The sequence below is a fragment of the Mustelus asterias genome, chromosome 7 (assembly GCF_964213995.1).
Source record: "Mustelus asterias chromosome 7, sMusAst1.hap1.1, whole genome shotgun sequence".
In the NCBI taxonomy this organism is placed as follows: Eukaryota; Metazoa; Chordata; class Chondrichthyes; order Carcharhiniformes; family Triakidae; genus Mustelus; species Mustelus asterias.
In genome coordinates, this window is record NC_135807.1 from 10,125,629 (window position 1) to 10,150,050 (window position 24,422).

Genomic DNA, 24,422 nt, shown 5'->3' on the forward strand with positions numbered 1-24,422 from the left:
CTTTGCTGCAGTGCCACCACCGTGGTTTCTCAGTATCTAAAGAAATGTGTCACTTGTTTGTAATGGCATGTAAACTCTTTAAGGGGCCCAGGGGAAAAGTGATGAATACTCGTCTGATGTCTAAATGCCTCCAGTCACAGAGGTGGCATGACACAAGAGGAGTTGCACCTTATAACCAATAGAAGAGGTGAATTTGGACGATCTCCAAAAAATCAAGGAGGAATTAGTTGTGAGGGATAACATTTGAGAAATCATAGTCTTCGTTGGCACAGTGGGTTCTGGGGTATGGCTCTTCTGGACACAGTTCAACATCGCTTCAAAGACAAAGGAGGGAAATACATCGGCTGTGCTGGCAAAACCCCCGAGGATCTTGAGAGATGAGAAACCTCTGTGTTGCCTTCATTGCTTCTTGTTAAGTGTGTGTAAAATCTTGCTTAATAAATTCTACTTAATTCATAAATACTAGTTATTTGTACCTTGTAGGCCAAACACAACTGGAGACCCTCAGCGTTAGAAATTAAGAATTCAGACCTGAGATTTTTTTTTTTAATGAGGAGTGTTTTATACCTGGAAACCCTAAACCTTACAACTATACACAATATTCCAGCCGAATATTGGGCCCCTTAAAGAGTTTACATGCCATTACAAACAAGTGACACATTTCTTTAGATACTGAGAAACCACGGTGGTGGCACTGCAGCAAAGTGGTCAGCACTGCTGCCTCACAGCGCCAGGGACCCGGGTTCGATTCCCGGCTTGGGCACTGTCTGTGTGGAGTTGGCATGTTCTCCCCATGTCTGCGTGGGTTTCCACCGAGTGCTCCGATTTCTTCCCAAAGTCTGAAAGACATGCTGGTTAGGTGCATTGACCCAAACAGGTGCCGGATTATGGCGACTAGGGTAATTTCACAGTAAATTCATTGCAGTGTTAATGTAAGCCTTACTTGTGACTAATAAATAAACTTTACTTTAACTACCATGTCCTTTACAAGTTCAGCATGACCACCTTGTCCTTGTATTTTATGCCCCTATTAAGAAACGGCACGGTAGCACAGTGGTTAGCACTGCTGCTTCACAGCTCCAGGGTCCCGGGTTCGATTCCCGGCTTGGGTCACTGTCTGTGTGGAGTTTGCACATTCTCCTCGTGTCTGCGTGGGTTTCCTCCGGGTGCTCCGGTTTCCTCCCACAGTCCAAAGATGTGCGGGTTAGGTTGATTGGCCATGCTAAAATTGCCCCTTAGTGTCCTGGGATGTGGGGATTAGCGGGAGGGATATGGGGGTAGGGCCTGGGTGGGATTGTGGTTGGTGCAGACTCGATGGGCCGAATGGCCTCTTTCTGTACTGTAAGGTTTCTATGATTCTAAACCTAGGATATTGTATGCTTTATTAACCACGCTGTCAGCCTGTCCTGCCACCTTTAACAACGTATACACATATACACCCAGATCCCTCGAAATGTTGGCTCTATTCTCACTTCACAGGTTCTGTCAGACTTGCTGAGATTTTCCAGTATTTTCTGTTTTATTTTAGATTCCAGCATCCGCAGTAATTTGCCTTTATCCTAGATCATTAACATGCATCAGGAAAACCAAGGGTCCCAATACTGAGCCTTGGCGAATTCTACAGCAAACCTTCCCTCCAACCCAAAAATTATCCATTAACCATTAATCACTGCTTCCTATTATTCAGCCAATTTTGTATCCATGTTGCTTTTATTCCAATTTTTTTATATTTCCATGAGATCACCACTCAATCTTCAAACATCCTGAAACGTTCTACTCAACCTCCCATCCCAGGAATCAAACTAGTCAACCTTCCAAGGCAGTTATATCAACAAGGAAATCAAAACTGTACACATAGAAACTAGGAGCAGGAGGAGGCCATTCGGCCCTTCGAGCCTGCTCCGCCATTCATCTTGATCATGGCTGATCGTCAAATTTAATATCCTGATTCCCTCCTTCCTCCCATATCCCTCGATCCCTTTTGCCCCAAGAGCTATATCTAATTTCTTCTTGAAAGCAGACAGTACACACTACTTGAGGCATGGTCTGGCCAAAGCTCTAAAACGTTGCCACAGTATTTTTTGGCTCTTGCACTCTAAGGCTCCTCCCCCACCCCACTCACTCCCACTTCCTTGCAATGGAGGCTAATATACCATTTGCCTTTGGAGTTGCTCACTTTACCTGCATATTGAGAGCAGCAGGACAGAGTCTGAGTGCAAAATGGGTGAACTTGGAGGGAATGTTGGAGAAACTCAAGCTTTGCAGTCTCATAGGCAGCTGGTTCAGCAGGGAAATAAGTGAAGACCCAGAGATTTCCTTGAAACAAAGACAGGGCCAGAGATTAAATAGAAATGATTACAAAGTAAATATTAAGAAGAACTCTTTCAATCAAAAGGTTGATACCTAGGGATCCAGTGATGTAGTGGTCATGTTACTGGGCCCAGTAATTCGGAATTCTTTTTTTAAGTTTTTATTAGTCACAAGTATGCTTACATTAACACCGCAATGAAGTTACTGTGAAAATCCCCTAGTCGCCACATTCCGGCGCCTGTTCGGGCACACTGCGGGAGAATTTAGCATGGCCAATGCATCTAACCGGCACATCTTTCGGATTGTGGGAGGAAGCCGGAGCACCCGGAGGAAACCCACGCAGACACAGGGAGAATGTGCAGGCTCCGCACAGACAGTGACCCAAGCCAGGAATCGAACCTGGGTCCCTAGCTGTGAGGCAGCAGTGCTAACCACTGTGCCACCGTGGCGTCCTGAACCTGTTGTTCAGCCAGTGACAAATTAACACAAGCCAAATTCAACTGCTGACCCTGGGACATCTGAGCTCCTCAGCCACCCAACAATCATCTGGTTTTGCTCGAAAGCAGCTCGGGGGCTTTTGGCATTTAAGGTTTTTTTTAAAAAAGTAGTTTGTGGCTGCCAGGCTAAAAATGGTTAAAATCCAGAAAGATGACAATCTTTATGAATAGCTGGTCTGATCCTTATTAGCAGGCTCATGAGAAACAGTTCAAAGAGCTTCGTGCACAGTGTTTGAGAAAACGGCACTTAACATTTCCCATTTGTTCTCAGGAGGATTCTCTTAAATGTTTTACGAATCATACAGCGACTGACGAATTGCGTATCCTTAGTCTTTTGAGACTCTTAAAAATGCTTCTTGCCTGTTGCATTTCTGCAACGCAGACAAATTTTAACGTGTGGTTTCCTCTCATTTTTGTGCACAGGACACCGAAACAGGCCGTTGCAATGAGAGTGCTAATTACTCAAGCAAGCCTGACGATCAACGATGATGTGACCAATCACTGCAAATCTTCAGAGCTGCTGAGGCTGACACTGGATAATGTCCTGTTGAACCTCGCGCCAATGGTGAACCAGTCCAGGCCCCTGCTGCGGGAATTCCGGCCAGAGCCCGCTGATGGATTTGCGGAACTTTATATGCTCGAGGTCTGCGTCGGGGACTTGCAGATCGACAACCAGCTGTACCACAAAGCAAGCTTTCACTTCCCTGCCCTGCTCTGCCAAGAGCTGAAACCGGAAAGGCCACAGTGGAGAAGTGGCTCCAGTTCGACACTTTTGGCTAGAGACATTGACGACTACAAGCGCAAATGTTTTCTAACGGCCTGCGCCCTCCTTAGAGAGCAGAACTTTGTCTTCACCATGAATGAGCTGGACTTTGAATTGAAGCCTGCAAGACTTTACGTGGAAGACACATTTGTATATTACCTCAGGACTCTGTTTAACACATACATCCCGGACACTGGACTGTACCGGAAACAAGTGCGAACATCTTCAGCGACTGACCTTCCTGTGCCTGAGCAAGTGGTCAACGCAACCCAAGCGCTCGTTAATCCAATCAGACTGCAACGATTGACCATCCACGCCATCAGTTTACTAGTCAGTGTCCACGCTTCAATAAAGTTATACATTGCATCAGATCACGCTCCCCTCTCCTTCTCTCTCTTTGAACGAGGGCCCATCTACACCACTCCCAGGCAGCTCATCCATGCACTTGCCATGCACTACGCCGCAGGAGCATTATTTCGAGCAGGTTAGTGCAGCCATTAAAATGTTGACGTTCCCATTCAATGGTCAGCAGTGGGGAGGCGATGGCCAAGTGGTATTATTGTTACACTATTAACCCAGAACTCAGCTAATGTTCTGGGGACGCAGGTTCGAATCCCGCCACAGCAGATGGTGGAATCTGAATTCAGTAAAAAAAGTCTGGATTTAAGAATCTACTGATGACCACGAAACCATTATCGATTGTCGGAAAAACCCATCTGGTTCACTAATGTCCTTTAAGGAAGGAAATCCGCCGTCCTTAGTGTTCTGGCCAAAATGTGACTCCAGAGCTACAACAAGTGAAAAAAAGTTTATTAGTCTCAAGTAGGCTTAAATTAACACTGCAATGAAGTTACTGTGAAAATCCCCTAGTCGCCACACTCCGGCGCCTGTTCAGGTATTCTGAGGGAGAATTTAACATGGCCAATGCACTTAACCAGCACGTCTTTCAGATTGTGGGAGGAAACCGGAGGCCCAGAGGAAACCCACGCAGGCACGGGGAGAACATGCAAACTCCACGCAGCCAGTGACCCAAGCCGGGAATCGAACCCGGGTCCCTGGCGCTGTGAGGTAGCAGTGCTAACCACTGTGCCATCAATGTGGTTGACTCTCAACTGCCCTCCAAGGGCAACTAGGGATGGGCAATAAGTGCTGGGTAGCCAGCGACGCCCATGTCCCATGAATGAATACAAAAAATTCAGCTTGGGCAAGGTCTGTGAAAGCAGGCAAAACCACAATGGCCCCCTGTTGTACACCTCTTGGACAGGATTAGGCCATTTAACTGCTTGAACCTAATCCAACGAGAACATGGTTGAGTTGTGACCCAACCTCTTACACCCTGCCTGTGCCATGGCCCCTTAATACTTTTGGCTAATGTAAATCTATCAATGTCAACTTTTAACTGAATAATTGACCTAGCATTATGCAGAAGACAGTTCTAATCCTCTACCTTCAACATGTTGAAGTGTTTTGTAAATTCACCCCAAAAGGCCTGGCCTGATTTTGCCCGTTTCACAGTGAAAGTTAAGCTCTGGGTTTTCCGGCTACCAGGAGCTTCTCCTCTGAGAAGAAGAAATTCCTCCTCATCTCTGTTTTTATCACCCGCAACGTTCTAAATATTTGTTCACCAGTCTATCAGTTCTGCAGCCAAGCTGCTGCCAATATATACCGTGTAAGCGCCAGAATTATTTCTCTAAACCCCACCTGGGGACAGTCTTGAACAAGAGGTCACAGAGGCAGTAGATTTTAAACTGAGATGAGGAAGAACTACTTCTCGCAGAGGGTGGTGACTTTGTGGAACTCTGTCCCATAGCACGGTGGAGTCTAAATCGTTGAATTGTTTCAAAAAGGAGATAGATGTATTTCTAATAAGAAAAAGGGATATGGGGAACAGGTGGGGAAGTGGATTTGAAACCAGGCAGAGATCAGCCATGATCTGATTGAATGGCGGAGCAGGCTCGAAGGGATGAATTTGCCCACTTCTCCTAATTTCTATGCTCCTACCTCTCTAGCCCTCTCTTTTTTTAATCTACCTGCTACTCCTTTCATTGCTTTAGACTGTTCTCCAAGGGGATCACATAAAGATACCAAAAACACCAATGGCCATTTTTAAACTTGAGCTAAACAACAGATTTAATAACAGCCACGGTTCAGTGAGTAACACTCTCACCTTTGTTGTGGGTTCAAATCTCACCCGAGCTACCTGAACACGGAAATGTAGGCTCCAGTGCAGTATTGATGGAGTGATGCACTGTCAAATGTGCCACCTTTTTGATTAAATGCTAAACCAAGGCCTTCTCCCTGGGCTGGCAGTCCGACATCTCATGACTGTATTTTGACGAAGCCTAGGGCAGATCTCCATTTTGCCCTCGCCAAAGTTTACTCCTCAATCAACATCACTAAAGCTCATTATCTGCTCATTCTCAGTTTGTGAGAGTTTGTGTGCAAATTGGCTGCCATTTACTCTTCATTACTTCGGTGACAAATGGATTTGAAGAGCTTTAGGATGTTCTGAAAGGCCGTATCGAATGCAAGTTTTTACTTCTTGTGAAATTTTATTTGCTTTCTCACTTGAATTGCCATTGACATTTTTGGTTTGTGCTCCATGCAGGTTGGGTCGTTGGCTCCCTGGAAATTCTTGGAAGTCCCGCTAACCTGGTGCGAAGTATTGGTAATGGGATAGCCGATTTCTTCAGACTCCCATACGAGGGTCTGACCCGTGGTCCAGGCGCCTTTGTCAGTGGCGTCTCCAGGGGAACAACTTCATTTGTAAAACACATTTCCAAAGGTAAATGTTATTTTTCTCACTTATATTTAAAAATTCTACATTCTTACGCAGTATATGTGACACACACTATCACTCCGATGTCATGTAATAATCCCTCAGAAATCAGAAATATCAGGGATTTTCAGAGTAACTTCATTGCAGTGTTAATGTAAGCCTACTTGTGACTAATCAATAAACTTTGCTTTAAACAAAGGACTTGCATTTATATAGCACCTTGCTCGACCTCAGGACATCCCAATGAGGTGCTGTTGAAGTGTAGCCACTGGTATAGGAAATGCACAGCCAATGTATACACAGCAAAAAGAATGTGATAGTGATCAGATAATCCGATTTTAATATAGAACATCGCACAGGAACAGGCCCTTCAGCCCACGATGTTGTGCCGAACATGACGCCAAATTAAACTAATCCCTTCTGCCTGCCCTTGGTCCGTATCCCTCTATTCCTTGCATATCCATGTGCTTATCTAAAAGCCCCTTAAACGCCCCGATCGTATCTGCCTCCACCACCACCCCTGGCAACGCATTCCAGACACCTACAACTCTCTGTGTAAAAGAAACTTGGCCTTCACATCTCCTTTGAACTTGCCTCCTCTCACCTTAAGTTCTTGTTGATTAGGAGATAAGTATTTATCAGGATACAGAGGATAAGTAACTCCCCTGCTCTGCAAAATAGCGCAATGTGTTCTTTTGCGTCCTAATTATACGCTTTGTTTAAAATAAGAGAACACAGCATCATGTGGACCCACTGTTTTGTGCATTTCTGTACAGGTACACTGACATCAATCACCAACCTGGCTACCAGTCTAGCTCGGAACATGGATAGGCTATCCCTGGATGAAGAGCATTACAACCGACAGGAGGAATGGAGAAGGCAACTTCCAGACAACCTGGGGGAAGGCCTGCGGCAGGGATTGTCCCGGTTGGGAATCAGTCTGCTTGGTATGGCAATATTGACGAGTCTGGTAATAAATCTAAAAGTTAAATGTAAACCTCGAGAGCTCATAAGAGTAAATTCTGAGGGCGGGTCACCGAACTCGGTGCATGTTGCATTTCTGAATCTGTACAGTATTAAAAGGCTAATAACCCCATCACTGAAGGCCATGCATTATAAAACAGACTGCTATTCAGTGATGGCTCTTTAATGTAAGTTCCGTTATTGATGACTGTAAATGTGTCTACGATGTGTCGACCATTTATGTTGAAGCACTTCAGCTCTGTTTATATGGCTTTAAGTTTTGTTTAAACCTTGAAGAAAATCAGTTCACGATGAAGGAACCCAGACCCGGCCTGTCCTGAAACGATTCTGCTTGCTTCAGGGAAATGAATCTATTAATTTCAATAAGATACTGCGGTTCGGTGCCCTTGCTTTGCTTTCAAGGCAGATTTACATGCCTGTGGCGTGTTGCACCATGTGGCATGTCGGTGTGTCCACAGGGACATTTCTCTGGGAATATGTGGCTCATTTTTATTGGAAAAATCTTTGGTGTTAAAATCCATTTTGCAAAAGTCTTCCTTCAACCCCCTTTGATTATTGATTTTTGTTAATTTTTTCTTAGGGCGGGTGGTGATCAGCGAGGGGTGGGGGGAGTGTGTGAAATGAGAACATAGAATCCTACAGTGCAGAAGGAGGCCATTTGGCCCATCAAGCCCGCACCGACCTTAATCCAACCCAAGCCCTATCCCCATAACCCCATACATTTATCCTAGCTAGACCCCCTGACACTAAGGGGCAATTTAGCATGGCCAATCCACTTAACCCGCGCATCTTTGGACTGTGGGAGGAAACCGGAGCACCCAGAGGAAACCCACGCAGACACGGGGAGAATGTGCAAACTCCACACAGACAGTGACCCAAATCGGGAATTGAACCCGGGTCCCTGGCTCCGTGGGGGAGCAGTGCTAACCACTGTGCCACCACTGAGTACAAAGTACAATTTTAAACAAAGCTCGCTAAACTTTTTGTCATTGTTTATGTGAACTGTACTCTCGGAAGGAACATTTTCCCAGTAACTTCATTGCAGTGTTAACGTAAGCCTACTTGTGACACTGATAAATAAACTTTAAAAATTAGCGTGGTCGGTTTTTCCCACTCTGGTTATTTTGGTGAAATGTAAAACTGATTTCCTCAGTGGTCTTCAGACACAGTCATTGCATCGAGCGAATGGTATTATACTCATTTATTTTGATAATGGGCAGTTCAGGCAGTCAAAGCACTCACTATGATATTTAGGCTGTCTAGACTGTAGGTATTAAAAAGTGATATATTAAAGCGTTTTGAATAGTTGAACAGACTGGTATGGGCCAAAATGCAAATGAGAATGTGGGGACTGCAGAGCTACACAACTGAACAGGATATGCATCCAATAAGATTCTATGGCAATAGGAAATCTTAAATTCAATGCAGTGTGCTGTTATGAGCAAGTAGGATAGATCAGGAGATTATAATGAAAAGGATTGTAGCTGGTTAGCATCGGTTCTCTAATACCGGAACGTGATGGGAGAACAAACTTGAATTTTCATCTCAGGAAAGTTAAGGAACATACGGAATAGGAATAGGCCATTCAGCCCATCATGTCTGTGCCAGCCTCATCCCACTCTTAAGCTCGTAGTCGGTTGCCATGGTGGCACAGTGGTTAGCACTGCTGCCTCACAGCACCAGTTCGATTCCCGGCTTGGGTCAATGTCTGTGCAGAGTTTGCACATTCTTCCCGTGTCTGCATGGGTTTCCTCCGGGTGCTCCGGTTTCCTCCCACAGTCCGAAAGACGTGCTGCTTAGGTGCATTGGTCATGCTAAATTCTCCCTCTGTGTTCCCAAACAGGCGCCGGAATGTGGCAACTAGGGGATTTTCCCAGTAACTTCATTACAGTGTTAATGTGAGCCTACTTGTGACACTAATAAATAAACTTTAAACTTTAGTCTGCAGTCCTGACGGTTACAGCATGTCCATTTGGGTGATGTGGGTTGCTGCGTCTGCCACCATTTCAGGCAGTGAATTCCAGACATCTGCCATGCTTTGAGTGAAAGGTGTTCTCTTCAACACACCTCTGATTCTGCCAGTTACTTTATATCTACGCACACTGGTTATTGACCACACTGAATGGAAATACACTTTTTCTATCCACTCTATATAACCCCTCGTAATTTTATACATCTTAACTAGATTCCTCCTCAGCCTCCCATATTTTCCCCACCTTATCCAGTCTTTCTGCTGAGCTAAAATTCTCCAGTCCTGGCAACATCCTGTTAAATCTCCTCTTTAAGCAAGTGCCACTTGATAGCAATGTTGATGATCTCTCCCATCACTTTACTGATTGCCGAGAGTAGAATGATGGGGCAGTAATTGGCCAGGTTTCAGTTGTCCTGCCTTTCGTGTGCAGGACATGCTGAGTGGATGCCAGTATTGCAGCTATACTGGGACATCTTGGCTAGGGATGCAGCCAGTTCTGGAGCACAAGTCTTCAGTACTATTGCTGGAATATTGTCAGGGTCCCTAGCTTTTGCAGTATCCAGTGCCTTCAGCCATTTCTTGATATCACATGGAGTGAATCGAATTGGCTGAAGACTGACATCTGTGATGCTGGGGACCTCCAGAGGAGGCCAAGATGGATCATTCACTTGGCACTTCTGGCTGAAGATTAGAACATAGAACATAGAAAAGCTACAGCACAAACAGGCCCTTCGGCCCACAAGTTGCGCCAAGCATGTCCCTACCTACTAGGCTTACCTATAACCCTCTATCTTACTAACTTCCATGAACTTATCCAAAAGTCTCTTAAAAGACCATATCGAATCCGCCTCCACCTCCACTATCGGCAGCCGATTCCACACACCCACCACCCTCTGAGTGAAAAACTTACCCCTAACATCTCCTCTGTACCTACTCCCCAGCACCCTAAACCTGTGACCTCTTGTGGCAACCATTTCACCCCTGGGTAAAAGCCTCTGAGAATCCACTCTATCAATACCTCTCAACATCTTATACACCTCTATCAGGTCACCTCTCACCCTTCGCCTCTCCAAGGAGAAAAGACCGAGCTCTCTCAACCTATCCTCATAAGGCATGCCACCTAATCCAGGCAACATCCTTGTAAATCTCCTCTGCACCCTTTCTATGGCTTCCACATCCTTTCTGTAATGAGGCGACTAGAACTGGGCACAGTACTCCAGGTGGGGTCTGACCAGGGTCCTATACAGCTGCAGCATTATCTCCTGATTTCTAAACTCACTTCCTCTATTGATGAAGGCCAGCATTCCATACGCCTTCTTAACCACAGCCTCCACCTGCGACGCTGCTTTGAGCGTCCTATGAATCCGGACTCCAAGATCCTTCTGATCTTCCACACTGCCAAGCGTCTTACCCTTAATATTATATTCTTTCATCCTATTCGACCTGCCAAAATGAACCACCACACACATATCTGGGTTGAAGTCCATCTGCCACTTCTCCGCCCAGTCTTGCATCTTATCTATGTCTCGTTGCAACTGCTGACATCCCTCTACACTATTCACAACACCACCAACCTTTGTGTCATCAGCAAACTTGCCAACCTATCCTTCCACTTCCTCATCCAGATCATTTATAAAAATCACAAAGAGCAAGGGTCCCAGAACAGATCCCTGGGGCACTCCACTGGTGACCGACCTCCATGCTGAAAAAGACCCATCGACAACCACTCTTTGCCTTCTCTGGGCAAGCCAGTTCTGAATCCACAAAGCAATGTCCCCTTGTATCCCATGCCCCTTCACTTTCTCAATAAGCCTTGCATGGGGCACCTTATCAAACGCCTTGCTGAAATCCATATAAACTACATCTACCGCTCTTCCCTTGTCTATGTGTCTAGTTACATCTTCAAAAAATTCAATTAGGCTCGTAAGGCATGATCTGCCTTGGACAAAGCCGTGCTGGCTATTTCTGATCATACTATTCCTTTCCAGATGTTCTAAATCCTGCCTCTCAGGATCTTCTCCATCAACTTACCAATCACTGAGGTTAGACTCACTGGTCTATAATTTCCCGGGCTATCTTTTCTCCCTTTCTTGAATAACGGAACCACATCCGCACTCCTCCAATCCTCCGGAACCTCTCCCATCTCCATTGATGACGCAAAGATCATCGCCAGAGGTTCAGCAATCTCTTCCTTCGCCTCCCACAGTAACCTGGGGTACATCCCATCCAGTCCCGGCGATTTATCTAACTTGATGTTTTTCAAAAGCTCCAACACATCCTCTTTCCAAATGTCCACATGCTCAATCTTCTCAGTCTACTGCAAGTCTGCCCTGCAACTACTAAGATTCTTTTCCAATGTGAATTCTGAAGTAAAGTATTCATTGAGTACCTCTGCTATTTCTACCGGTTCTATACAGACTTTCCCACCGTCACATTTGATAGGTCCTCCTCCTTCACATCTTATCTTCTTGCTCTTAACATACTTGTAGAATGCCTTGGGGTTTTCCTTTATCCTGTCTGCCAAGGCCTTCTCAAGACCCCTCCTTGCTCTTCTAATTTCCCTCTTAAGTTCATTCCTACTAGTCGTATACTGTTCTAGATTTCTAACATTACCTAGGTCCCTAGATTGTTGCAAATACTTCAGCCTTATCTTTTGCACTGATGTGCTGGGCTCCTCCATCATTGGGGATGGGGATATTTGTGGAGCCTTGTCCTTCAGTCAGTTGTTTAAATTGTCCACCACCATTCATGACTGGATGTGGCAGGACTGCAGAGCTTAGATCTGATCCATTGGTTGTGGAATCACTTAGCTCTGTCTTTCACTTGCTGCTTATGCTGTTTGACACACAAGTAGTCCTGTGTTGTAGCTTCACTAGATTGGCACCTCAGTTTTAGGTATGCCTGGTGCTGCTCCTGTCATACCTTCCTGCATTGAACCATTGAATCATTGCACAATGATCAGCACCATTCCCAGCTCCTCAGATACTGAAGGAGTTCATGGCAAAATGCAGCAAGACCTGGACAATATCCAGGCTTGGGCTAACAACTGGCAAGTAACATTCACACCACCCAAGTTCCAGGCAATGACCATCTCCAAAACGAGACAGTCTAACCATTGACATTCAGTGGCATTACCATTGTTGAATCCTGCACTATCAACATCCTATGAGTTGCCATTGACCAGAAATTGAATTGGACTGGCCATTTAGATAGTGTGGCTACCACAGCAGGTCAGAGGCTAGGAATCCTGTGGTGAATAACTCACCTCCTGACTCCCCAAATCATGTCTGCCATCAGGGCACAAATCAGAAATGTGATGGAATATCCCCGACTTGAGTGCAGCACCAACAACACTCAAGAAACTTGACACCATCCAAGACAAAGCAGCATACTTGATTGGCACCCTATCCCTACACATTCACTCCCTCCACCACCAATGCACAGTGGCAGCAGTGTGCACCATCTACAAGATGCACTGCAGGAGCCCACCAAGGCTCCTGAGACAGTGCCTTCCAAGCCCACGACCGCTACCCTTCTGAATGACAAAGGCAGCAGATACATGGGAACACCACCATTTGCAAGTTCCCCGCAAAGTCATTCACCATCCTGACTTTGATATACATTATTGTTCCTTCACTGTCACTGGGTCAAAATCCTGGAACTCCCTCCCTCCCAGCACTGTGGGTATGCCTACATCACATGGACTGCAGCAGTTCATGAAGGCAGCTCACCCGCAATGGGCAATTAAGGATGGTCAATAAATGCTGGATTAGTGAGTGATGACCCCCATCCCATGAATTAATAAAAAATCTCCCTGCAGTTCACAGTTTCCATCCTCACGGAAAAACATGCAACCAACTTCTGCACCATCTGCAAACTTTTTAAGCATGAAAACATTAAGAGTCCAAATCATTGATATATACCATGAACAGCAAGGGACCTAACACTCGGGGAGGCGATGGCCTTGTGGTATTATCGCCAGACTACTAATCCAGAAGCGGTTCGAATCCCGCCACGGCAGATGGAGGAATTTGAATTCAATCAAAAAAAATGTCTGGAATTAAGAATGTACGGATAACCATGAAACCATTGTCGATTGCCGGAGAAACCCATCTGGTTCACTAATGTCTGGGAAGGAAATCTGCCGTCCTTACCCGGTCTGGCCTACTTGTGACTCCAGAGCCACAGCAATGGTGGTTGACTCTCAACTGCCCTCGGGCAACTAGGGATGGGCAATAAATGCTGGCCTAACCAGTGATGCCCATGTCCCATAAATGAATTTTTAAAAACTGAGTTCTGCAGAACCCTACTGTAAAACACACTACTCTTTGCTTACTGCCACTAAGGTAATTCTGAATCCAACTGTCTTCTGTTGTTATTGGTTTACATCGCAAGCCCTCATCAATATTTGCTACTCTGAATACTTTACTTCTAACGATTATAGATCTTTCTGTACACCAATGAACCTCGAGTGACAATTCACACAGGGAGTCAAACCCAAGTTTAGACTTTAGCTGAAACAAAGTTAGAGGGCCAGGAGAGAATGGGTTGGGGGGATTGGGGGCAATAATTAGAAAACTTGCTCAAACTTGGCAAGTGGCAGTAAGTGTAGAGGGGACATGAGGAAGGACTTTTGTGCGCCGAGGGTGGTGGGTGTCTGGAATTCACTGCCTGAGTTGGTGGTGGAGGCAGAGACCCTAAACTCTTTTAGAAAGTACCTGGATCTGCACCTTAAGAGCTGTAAGCTACAGGGCTGTGGGCCGGGTGCAGGAAGGTGGGATTAGAAAGGACACCTGGGTGTTCTCAGGCTGGCATGGGCAAGATGGGCCAAATGGCCTCCTTCTGTGCTGTAACCTTTCTATGGTTTTAAAAGCTTAGGGAATTAGGATTGATTGCTTTTTCATGGTGGACTCAATGCTATCTTTCCCTGCATTATGGTTCTATTTATTACTATTGTATAACTCAAATATTGAGGATAGTTTCATTACTGAAAAATGATAACTAAAAAAAAAACTCTAATATTGGGGAGGCGATGTAGTATTGTCACTAGACTATTAATCCAGAAGTTCAGCTAATGTTCTGGGGACCCGGGTTCAAATCCCGCCACGGCAGATGGTGGAATTTGAATTCAATAAACAATATCTGGAATCAAGAATCTACCACTGACGATGAAACCATTGTCGATTGTCAGAGAAACCCATCTGGTTCACTAATGTCCTTTAGGGAAGGAAATCTGCCGTCCTTACCCGGTTTGGCCTACATGTGACTCCAGAGCCATAGCAATGTGGTTGACTCTCAACTGCCGTCAGGCAACTAGGGATGGGCAATAAATGCTGGCCAGCTAGCGATGCCCATGTCCCAAGACTGAATTTTTTTAAAAATCACACTGGTAAATCTATCCCCAAATCAGTAATAGATAAATTATTGAATCATAGCTCTACAGTTCCAAAGATTGGGGGGGTGATCTTATTGAAGTGTTTAAAATGTTAAACGTATTTGTTTGGGTAAACATGGAGAAACTCTTTCTTCTTGTGGTGAATTCAGAACATGGCTGGAATTTTACTGCCTTGTCCCCTTGATTCCGGGGCAGGCGAGGCTCGCGGAACGGAATTCTCCGTTGGCCTCGGGCGGGATTTTATGAACCTCGCCCAAGCGAGGTCGTAAAATCCCAGCCCATAATCTCAAAGTTTGAGCCAAGCCTTTCAAGGAGTGAAGCCAGGGAGCACGTCTTCACATAAAGGGGAGTGGAAATTTGGCCTTTCAAGGTGTGTCTTCTGTGAGCTGATATAAAGAAACATTGATACTGGGGGTACAGTATTGGTTGCCCAGACAATCTACCCCTCAAAGCCAAAGGAATAATATCAAGGATGGGGGCAGACAAAGACTTTAACATTATTTTATTTGAGTGTGATAGGACATGAGAAGTGCTTACCTGTAGAAAAAGCAGGAATGGATGCTTTATCACCTCTGCTTCATACTTCCAGGTGCCATTGCTGGTATTGTGGATCAGCCGATGCAGAACTTCCAGAGGACGGTGGAGGTTTCAGCTGGACGCAAGGCCAAAGATGTCATCTCTGGTGTGGGCAAAGGGATTGTGGGGGTTTTTACCAAACCAATCGGAGGGGCCGCCGAGCTTGTCTCCCAAACCGGCTACGGCAAGTAACTTCACTGTGCTTTATCCAACGCTTTTGCGAACGTGCCAGCTCTCTACAGAAAACACAAGAGTGAAAGAATAGGAGCAGATGTAGGCCATTTGGTCCTTCGAGCCTGCTGTGTGCAATTCGGCAAGATCATTGTTGATCCTCGACCTCAACCTTCCTGCACTATCTCCGTATCCCTTCATTTCCAAAACGCCAAAAAACATCAGTCAACCTCAGTGCCCGAGTGTCACAGCTCTCGAGTGTAGGGAATTCCAAAGATTCATAATACTTTGAGGTAAGAAATTTCTCCACATCTCCACCTTAAATGGCCAACCCCTTATTCGGAGATGCTGGTCCCCTGTTCCAGATTCCCCATGTGGAGATGCCGGCGTTGGACTGGGGTAAACACAGTAAGAAGTTTAACAACACCACGTTAAAGTCCAACAGGTTTATTTGGTAGCAAAAGCCACACAAGCTTTCGGAGCCCCAAGCCCCTTCTTCAGGTGAGTCACCTGAAGAAGTGGCTTGGGGCTCCGAAAGCTTGTGTGGCTTTTGCTACCAAATAAACCTGTTGGACTTTAACCTGGTGTTGTTAAACTTCTTACCCAGATTCCCCAGCCAGGGAAACATTTTCTCAGCATTTACTCTCTTACGCCCCTTAAGAATTTGATGTTTCCATGAAACCACCTCTCATTCTTGTACACTGCAGGGAATATAGGCCTAATCTACTCAACCTCTCCTCACCGACAGTCCCCTGATCCCAGGAACCAGCTTAGTGAACCTGTGTTGCACTCCCTCTCGGGCAAGTGTGTACGCCCCTGGGTAAAGAAATCAAAACTGCACACAGTCCTCCGGATGTGGTCTTGCCAATTGTATAATTGTATTAAACCGTCTTTACTCTTGTACTCTAATTCCTTTATAACAGTCCAAACCAGTGCAGAAGAGGCCATTTGGCCCATCGAGTCTGCAACAACTTTCTGAAAGAGCATCCCAACCAAGTCTAACCCCCTGCCCTATCCCTGCAACCCCGTGCATTTAGCATGGCAAACCCATCTAACCAACACATTTTTGGACACAAAGGGACAACTTAGCATGGCCAATCCACCCTAACCTGCACACTTTTGTGACTGTGGGAGGAAACCCACGCAGACACGGGGAAAACATGCAGACTCCACAAAGACAGTCACCCAAGCAGGGAATCGAACCCGAGTCCCTCGTGCTGTGAAGCAGCAGTGCTAACCACTGTGCCACCCAAGTGAATTCATAAACTCAACACATCTTTCTATAATTTTAGCTATGAACTTAAAATGTCTCCCTGTGCTATACCATTACTTCAATAGGGCATGCTAAGTAATGGCTCAGTCTAAAAGTCACTGGCACATTTGGTCAAGATTTCAAATGCATTAACAAAGTGTCTTTGGGATGACTGTAGGAAGGAAGATTGTCATATCCTTTAAACACCAACAAGGGAAGTCTTCCATTGTTCACTCTCTTCCTCTCCTGTGGTGTGCCCTCTCAGTATTGTACTGGAGTGGCAGCCTTGACTTTTATGTTCATCTCCAAGAGTGGAACTTGAACCCACAACCTTCTGACTCGAGAGGCGAGACTTGCTACCACCCTGAAGTACCCGCTCGCAGACTGATACAACCTGGAGCCCAGAGCCAGTGTGAGGATGGAGCAAAAGAAAAAAACCACACTTCAACCATTAGCCTCCACATGTGTTTCGAATACTCAACTTCTGTTTTTTATTTATTTTAATGTTGCAATTCTGTTGATTTAACTTAAAGATTAGCCTGCAACTATAACAAGTAATGGATATATTTTATTTGGGAAGAGAGCTCGTTTCTCTTAACGATGGTGCTCGGAAATACTATCCAATGGAAATTATCATACTTGAATGTTGAGCTAATGTAGTTGTCATCGTATTTAGAAACCGTCCATTGTTACTGCGTTCGATTTGAGTTGGATGCTGGTCCTGATCTTTAGATGCAAATCCAGTTCCCCCAGTGTTCATGAGACTAGCTTAATGTACTTTTAATTTTTGTCACTGTTCTTGAGCTGTGCCTTGTGCGTAATTGCGGTTAAATAGATGAATATCCCTATCATTCTGTTCCAAACACATTACATCATTTCAGCACCGCGTGGCTGCTGGTTAAATAGAAGTAAGAATCTTGTCTTTATTGCTGTAGGTATTTTACATGGTGCTGGACTTTCTCAACTTCCAAAGCAGAGGTTTCACCCCACTGAGCAACAGACTGACCAAGCCCCAAACAGCCACGTTAAATATGTCTGGTAAGAGTGTTCTGGCAGTCAATCATTTTTATGATGGCATTATTCATTACATTGCTCTGGCTTAGTATCAAACTAACAGGTCATTTATCTTGGAAAGGTTTGCTTCTAACATGAAATGTTTCAGTTCTGGAATTTTAAATATAAAAAAAAATGAAATTGATGGTTTCTGTTCAACAACTTGTCTGCCGACAGGAAAATGCTCCAGTCTTTGGGCAGGCCTGAAGTCTTTATGGCCTTGGATGTGGTTATCGTGAGCAACTCCGGCCAGGAGTACGATGGCTGTCTGCTGCTCACCTCCGAGGTGCTGTTTGTGGTCAGTGTCAGCGAGGACACACAGCAGCAGGCCTTCCCGGTCACCGAGATTGAGTGCCGCCTGGACCCAAAGAAAGACAACTTGCTGCAGGTCGTGCTCAAGCAGCAGAGGGTATCGTGTGACGCGGAGGTAAGGCGCAACCCTTTCTACAACCAAATTGAGACAGTTGTAGGAAATGGATGGTTTCGAACCCTGTGAAACACGGCCTATTTATCCTTCGAGAAACATTTCCCCACAGCCATGACTTTCCAATCGTAAATCTCTATATTTCTGCAGTTGGACATTCTGACAAGTCTTTCATTCACATTAACACAAGATATCCTGTTTGCTAAAAGCTGTATCCCTGGTGTCACCCAACACAAATTTTGAATAATGGCCGTGTCTGTTCCCCAAATTGAAGACAGTTCTCGATGTTAGCATTTTGCAAAATACAAAACCAAGCACAAACCTGCTTATATGACAATTCTTTCCTCACTATTTGACCCAGTTTAAATAAAAATACAATCAAATGTTGCATAAACCCATGAAGTTAATTTTTGAAGTGTTTATTTCCCGCTAGATCTCCTTTGTTATTGGTTAGCAAGTTATCTGCAATTAATTAGAGGGAAAATTGTTGTCTTTTAGTCTTTAAACTAACCAGGCAGTGTGGTTAGCACTGCTGCCTCATTGTGCCAGGGACCCGGGTTCGATTCCCGGCTTGGGTCACTGTCTATGCAGAGTCTGCATGCTCTCCTCGTGTCTGAGTGGGTTTCATCCGAGTGCTCCGGTTCCCTCCCACAGTCTGAAAGACGTGCTGGTTAGGGTGCATTGGCCGTGCTAAATTCTCCCTCAGTGTACCCGAACAGGTGCCGGAGTATAGCGACTCGGGGATTTTTGCAGTAATTTCATTGCAGTGTTAATATAAGCCTACTTGTGACACTAATAAATAAACTTTAACTAACATGCTTTCAGGATTATAGTAGCCTGGCCTTTTATTAAAGTTGAGTTTTCACTCATAATAACACACATCGCTGCGAAAGGCAGCCGTTTCTTGTTCACTATCCTGTAGGGGGAAATAACACAAATGAACAGGCAGAGTGTTTTCCATTCATTTTATTTCAACTGGCTTTCCTACCCCGTTCAATGAATTGAGGACTTCATGCATGTGAATGGGGATTAATCATAATCGGAGCAAAGAGAATGCCGTGGCGAAAGATTCACTTACAAGTTAAAAATTGGGAAGTAAGGACTAAGAAGAAAGAATCATAGAAATCCTGCAGTGCAGAAGGAGGCCATTCGGCCCATCGAGTCTACACCGACAACAATCCCAAGGGGAATGGTTCACCAGAATGGGATTGAAAGTTGGGAATAATCATGTTCTAGAAATATGCAGTTTTGATTGAGATGCAACGGGCTTGCGTCCAGAGAGAGCTACCTTGATGAATAAGTGGACAGGACGAGCTACTGATAAGTAGTGAAAGGCATTTGCCGGAATTTTACCGGCACGCCCGCTCCGATTCCGGGGCCGGGTGGAGTTTGGAGAACGGATTCTCCATTGGCCTCGGATGGGATCGTACGAACCTCGGGCAGACGTGCCGGTAAAATTCCTGCCTCATTGCCTTTCCCTTCCCCGCTACATCCTTGTTTCCCTATTCAAATGTCCTGATTTCTAGTTTAACAGTTTTTCTTTCTATAATATAGGAATACAAGACATAACAGGCAGCACGGTGGCACAGTGATTAGCACTGCTGCCTCACAGTGTCAGGGATCCAGGTTCGATTCCCTGCTTGGGTCACTGTCTGTGTGGAGCTTGCACGTTCTCCCCATGTCTGCGTGGGTTTCCTCCGGGTGCTCCACTTTTCCTCCCACAGTCTGATGGGTGTTAGTTTGATTGGCCGTGTCAGCGGGGATTAGCAGGGTTATGGGGATAAGGCCTGGGTGGGACTGTTGTTGGTGCATGCTAGAGTGGCCTCCTTCTGCACTGTAGGGATTTTGTGATTGTAATTAATGCTTTTGATTTGATTTGATTTATTTTTGGCTCATGGTATTAACATACAGTGAAAAGTATTGTTTCTTGCACGCTATGCAGACAAAACATACCATTCATAGAGAAGGAAACGCGAGAGTGCAGAATGTAGTGTTACAGTCATTGCTAGGGTGTAGAGAAAGATCAACTTAATGCGAGGTAGGTCCATTCAAAAGTCTGATGGCAGCAGAGAAGAAGTGTTCTTGAGTCGGTTGGTACATGACCTCAGGCTTTTGTATCTTTATCCCAACAGAAGAAGGTGGAAGAGAGAATGTCCGGGGTGCGTGGGGTCCTTAATTATGCTGGCTGCTTTGCCGAGGCAGCGGGAAGTGTAGACAGAGTCAATGAATGGGAGGCTGGTTTGTGTGATGGACTGGGCTATGTTCACAATCCCTTTGTAGTTCCTTAAGGTCTTGGGCAGAGCAGGAGCCACACCAAGCTGTAATACAACCAGAAAGAATGCTTTCTGTGGTGCATCTGTAAAAGTAGGTGAGAGGCTGATGTGGTTCTTTCTATCTATTTCAGGGAGACGGCGTCCGGGAAAGACTTTCTGAGCAACAGTACGAACGGTTGGTGGATTATGTCACGAGGACATCGCATTACATCGTCCCCAGCAGCACAGCCATGCAGCTGGCTTCCCAAGTCGTTGTCGCTGAGCCTCCTGCCACCAGATCCAAGACTTACCAGTACTTGGTTGACCGCCACTACGGACTGGTGTTTGTGAGCAGGTTTTCTATGGTGAAAAACAAGGCACTGCGGAAGGGGTTTCACTAGTCACAAACGTGCATCAATGTCAAAGATTTTTTGTCAGTGCTGAAAATGCAGACACTTTGCTGATTAAATCGCTGGACATCAGCTCTTGATTAGCATCAGTGAAGCACAGCGCTATCTTTTCATAAGAACCTCTAATTAAAAGACATGTAATTTGGGTCAGTTTGTTTACGTAATTTAATTAACTTGCCTTTTTCCGTACTGACTGCAGTTATATCAACTTTGTAAATATCTGTTGAATGAAAGGGTCTGGCCACTAATGCTGCTGCTGTGGAAACTTCATTAAGTGCTGTCAATAAGGAGATTTTATTATTCTCTCGTGATTACTTCAACAAAGCTATTGTTAATATAACTGAAAATATTGGAAGAAAATAAATTTTAAAGTCAGAATTGCACTACGCCATTTTATTTTGCAAATAGTTTCACCTGGTAAACAGCTAGTGATCAAATAATCTTTCTGCTCAATATATTCGACAGATAGGTGAAATGTTTTCATTTGTGGCACGGTAGCACAGTGGTTAGCGCTGCTGCCTCACAACGCCAGGGACCCGGGTTCGATTCCCGGCCTCGGGCCACTGTCTGTGTGGAGTTTGCACATTCTCCCAGTGTCTGCGTGGTTTCCTCTGGGTGCTCCAAAGATGTGTGGAATTGGGCATGCTAAATTGCCCCTTCCTGTCAGGGGGACTAGCTAGGGTAAATGCATGGGGTTGTGGGGATAGGGCCTGGGTGGGATTGTGGTCGGTGCAGACTTGATGGGCCAACTAGCCTCCTTCTGCACTGTAGGGATTCTATGAAGCAAACAAGGTTGGGAAAATGGGAATCTGGTGCATCTGGCAGGTAAATCTTGTATCAAATTGATAAGTGCTCAGGAATTCTGTGACATAGGGGCAAATTTTCCCATTCCGCAGGAAACGTAGTGGGTGAGGGGCGCACCGTGGAATTGTCCATTGGTCTCGGGTGGGATATTCTGGTTTCAGGGTGGGCATGGCCTGAAAACCCCGCCCATGCTCTCACTTGCTGTCCTAGCTGGCCTCCCATCCTCTACCTTCCAAAACTTTGATGCCCACATATTCTAACTGACACTAGGAACCGTTCACCTATCACCTCTATGCTCACTGATCAACGTGGGTTCCTGGTCTGGCAAAGCCTCATGTTTAAAATTCCCATCCTTGTTTCCAAATGTCTCCATGGGCTTTGACTTTCCCTTTCGCAGTAATCTCCTTCAACCACACACACACCTCCAAGATAGGGCGGCACGGTGGCACAGCGGTTAGCACTGCTGCCTCACAGTGCCAGGAACCCGGGTTCGGTTCCAGCCTTTGATGACTGTCTGTGTGGAGTTTGCACGTTCTCTCTGTTGGTTTCCTCCGGGTGCTCCGGTTTCCTCCCACAGTCCAAAGATGTGCGGGTTTAGGTGGATTGGCCATGCTAAATTACCCCTTAGTGTCCGAAGATGTGTAAGTTAGGTGGATTTGCCATGATAAAGGCACAGGGTTGCGGGGATAGGGCGAAGGGGGTGCCTGGGTGGAATGCTTTTTCAGAGGGTCGGGCGGACTCAATGGGCCAAATGGCCTTTTTTGCACTGTAGGACTTTTATGGTTCTATATCTGTGCTTCGCTAATCGTTGAGATCCCTCATTTTCATCGCTGCACTCTTGGTGAGTATGCTTTCAGTGGCAAAGGCCCAAATCTCTAGAATTCCCTCCCTAAACCTCTCGTCATCTTTACCTCTCTCCTCCTTGAAGCCAAACCTCTTTTACCAAGCTTTAGCTCATCTGTCCTAATACATCCTCATGTGGCTCAGTGTCATTTGAGTAAAATTTATTTATTAGTCAGAAATAGGCTTACATTAACACTGCAATGAGGTTACTGTGAAAATCCCTGAGTTGCCACACTCCGGCGCCTGTTCGGGTACACTGAGGGGGAATTTAGCACGGCCAATCATGTTCATGTGAAGAGCCATGGGACAATTAACTATGATAAAGGTGCTATATAATTTTAAAACAATTCATTAAAGGGGTGTGGGCTTTGCTGGCTGGGCCAGCATTTATTGCCTTCCCTAATTGCCCTTTGAGATGGTGGTGGTGAGCTGCCTTCTTGAATCACTGCAGTCCATGTGGTGCAGGTACACCCACAGTGCTGTCGGGGAAGGAGTTCTAGGAATTTTGATCCAATGACAGCGAAAGAATGGTGATATATTTCCAAGTCAGGATGGTGAGTGACCTGGTGGGGAACTTATAGGTGGTGATGCTCCCATGCGCCTGCTGTCTTTGTCCTTCTAATCTAGATGGTAGTGGTTGTGGGTTTGGAAGGTGGTGTCTAAGGAGCCTTGATGAGTTGCCGCAGTGCATCTTGTAGATGGTACACACTGCTGCCGCTGTGCATTGGTGGTGGAAAGAGTGAATGTTTGTGGATGGGGTGCCAATTAACCGGGCTGCTTTGTCCTGGATGGTGCCAAACCTCTTGAATGTTGCAATCGGAACCAAGTTTGTGGCACCACAGGTGACGCTGCTGTACAGGAAGGGGAGAAAGAAGAGAGGAAGGGCAGTAGAATCATAGACCCTTACAGTGCAGGAGGCCATTTGGCCCATCAAATCTGAACCGACCACAATCCCACCCAGGCCCTGTTCCCATAACCCCATGCATTTACCTAGCTAGTCCCCCTGAGACTAAGGGGCAGTTAAGCATAGCCAATCCACCTAACGCGTGCATCTTTGGACTGTGGGAGGAAACTGGAACACCTGAAGGAAACCCACGCAGTCATGAGGAAAATGTGCAGACTCCGCACAGACAGTGACCCAAGCCCAGGAATCAAACCCAGCCCTGGCGCTGTGAGGCTGCAATGCTAACCACTGTGCCACCGTGCTGCCCCAAAGGGGATAGGGGATTTGTTAGACAGGCATTTCTGTGGCTTTAGATGTGACTCCAGGATGGCATGTTGCCTTCCTTGCGTCAGGGTCAAAGAGGATACAGAGCAACTGCAGGACATTCCTTTGGGGTGGCTGAACAGCCAGAGGTCATGGTTCACATTCATACCAAGGACTGAGGTAGGAAGGGGTTGTTGGATGATGTCCTGAAGGTGGATTTTAGGGATCTAGGAAGGAGATTAAAAAACAGCAGCTGTAAACAGTTATCTCAGGATTATTCCCAGTCCCACATACAAGCGACTATAGAAACAGGAGATTTGAGCGATTAAAACGTGGCTGAAATGGGGTTTAGGAAGGAGGCGACCAGATGTCTGAGACATTGGTACCCATTCTGGGGAAGGTGGGGCTTGTACAAGTTGGACAGTCTACACTTGAACAGGACTGGGTGAATATCTTCGCAGGGGAGATTTGCTAGTGTTATTGAACCCAGAATCCATGCAGTGCAGAAGGAGGCCATTCAGCCCATTGGACCTGCACTCTCTCTCCAAAAGAGCATCTTACCCAGGATCTCCTATTTTGTTTTTTATTCACAATGTGGAGATGCCGGCGTTGAACTGGGGTGGGCACAGTAAGAAGTCTCACAACACCAGGTTAAAGTCCAACAGGTTTATTTGGAATCATGAGCTTTCGGAGCACTGCTCCTTCATCAGATGTGTGGAGGTAGGTTCAC

General features: G+C 45.7%; 1 protein-coding gene across 6 annotated transcripts in view; it reads left to right on the forward strand.

The window, feature by feature from the left end:
- The window catches only part of vps13b (vacuolar protein sorting 13 homolog B), a 993,302-nt gene extending 972,082 nt beyond the window's left edge, over positions 1–21,220 (forward strand). For all 6 annotated transcript variants that reach the window (XM_078215655.1, XM_078215652.1, XM_078215654.1 and 3 more), the window contains 7 exons: positions 3,231–4,054; positions 6,179–6,355; positions 7,126–7,296; positions 15,290–15,460; positions 17,635–17,737; positions 17,930–18,179; positions 20,581–21,220. In XM_078215655.1, the coding sequence (XP_078071781.1) occupies positions 3,231–4,054; positions 6,179–6,355; positions 7,126–7,296; positions 15,290–15,460; positions 17,635–17,737; positions 17,930–18,179; positions 20,581–20,829 (1,945 nt within the window). In that variant the 3' untranslated portion in view covers positions 20,830–21,220. The remainder of the gene's footprint in view (positions 1–3,230; positions 4,055–6,178; positions 6,356–7,125; positions 7,297–15,289; positions 15,461–17,634; positions 17,738–17,929; positions 18,180–20,580) is intronic.
- Positions 21,221–24,422: the final 3,202 nt, after the last annotated feature.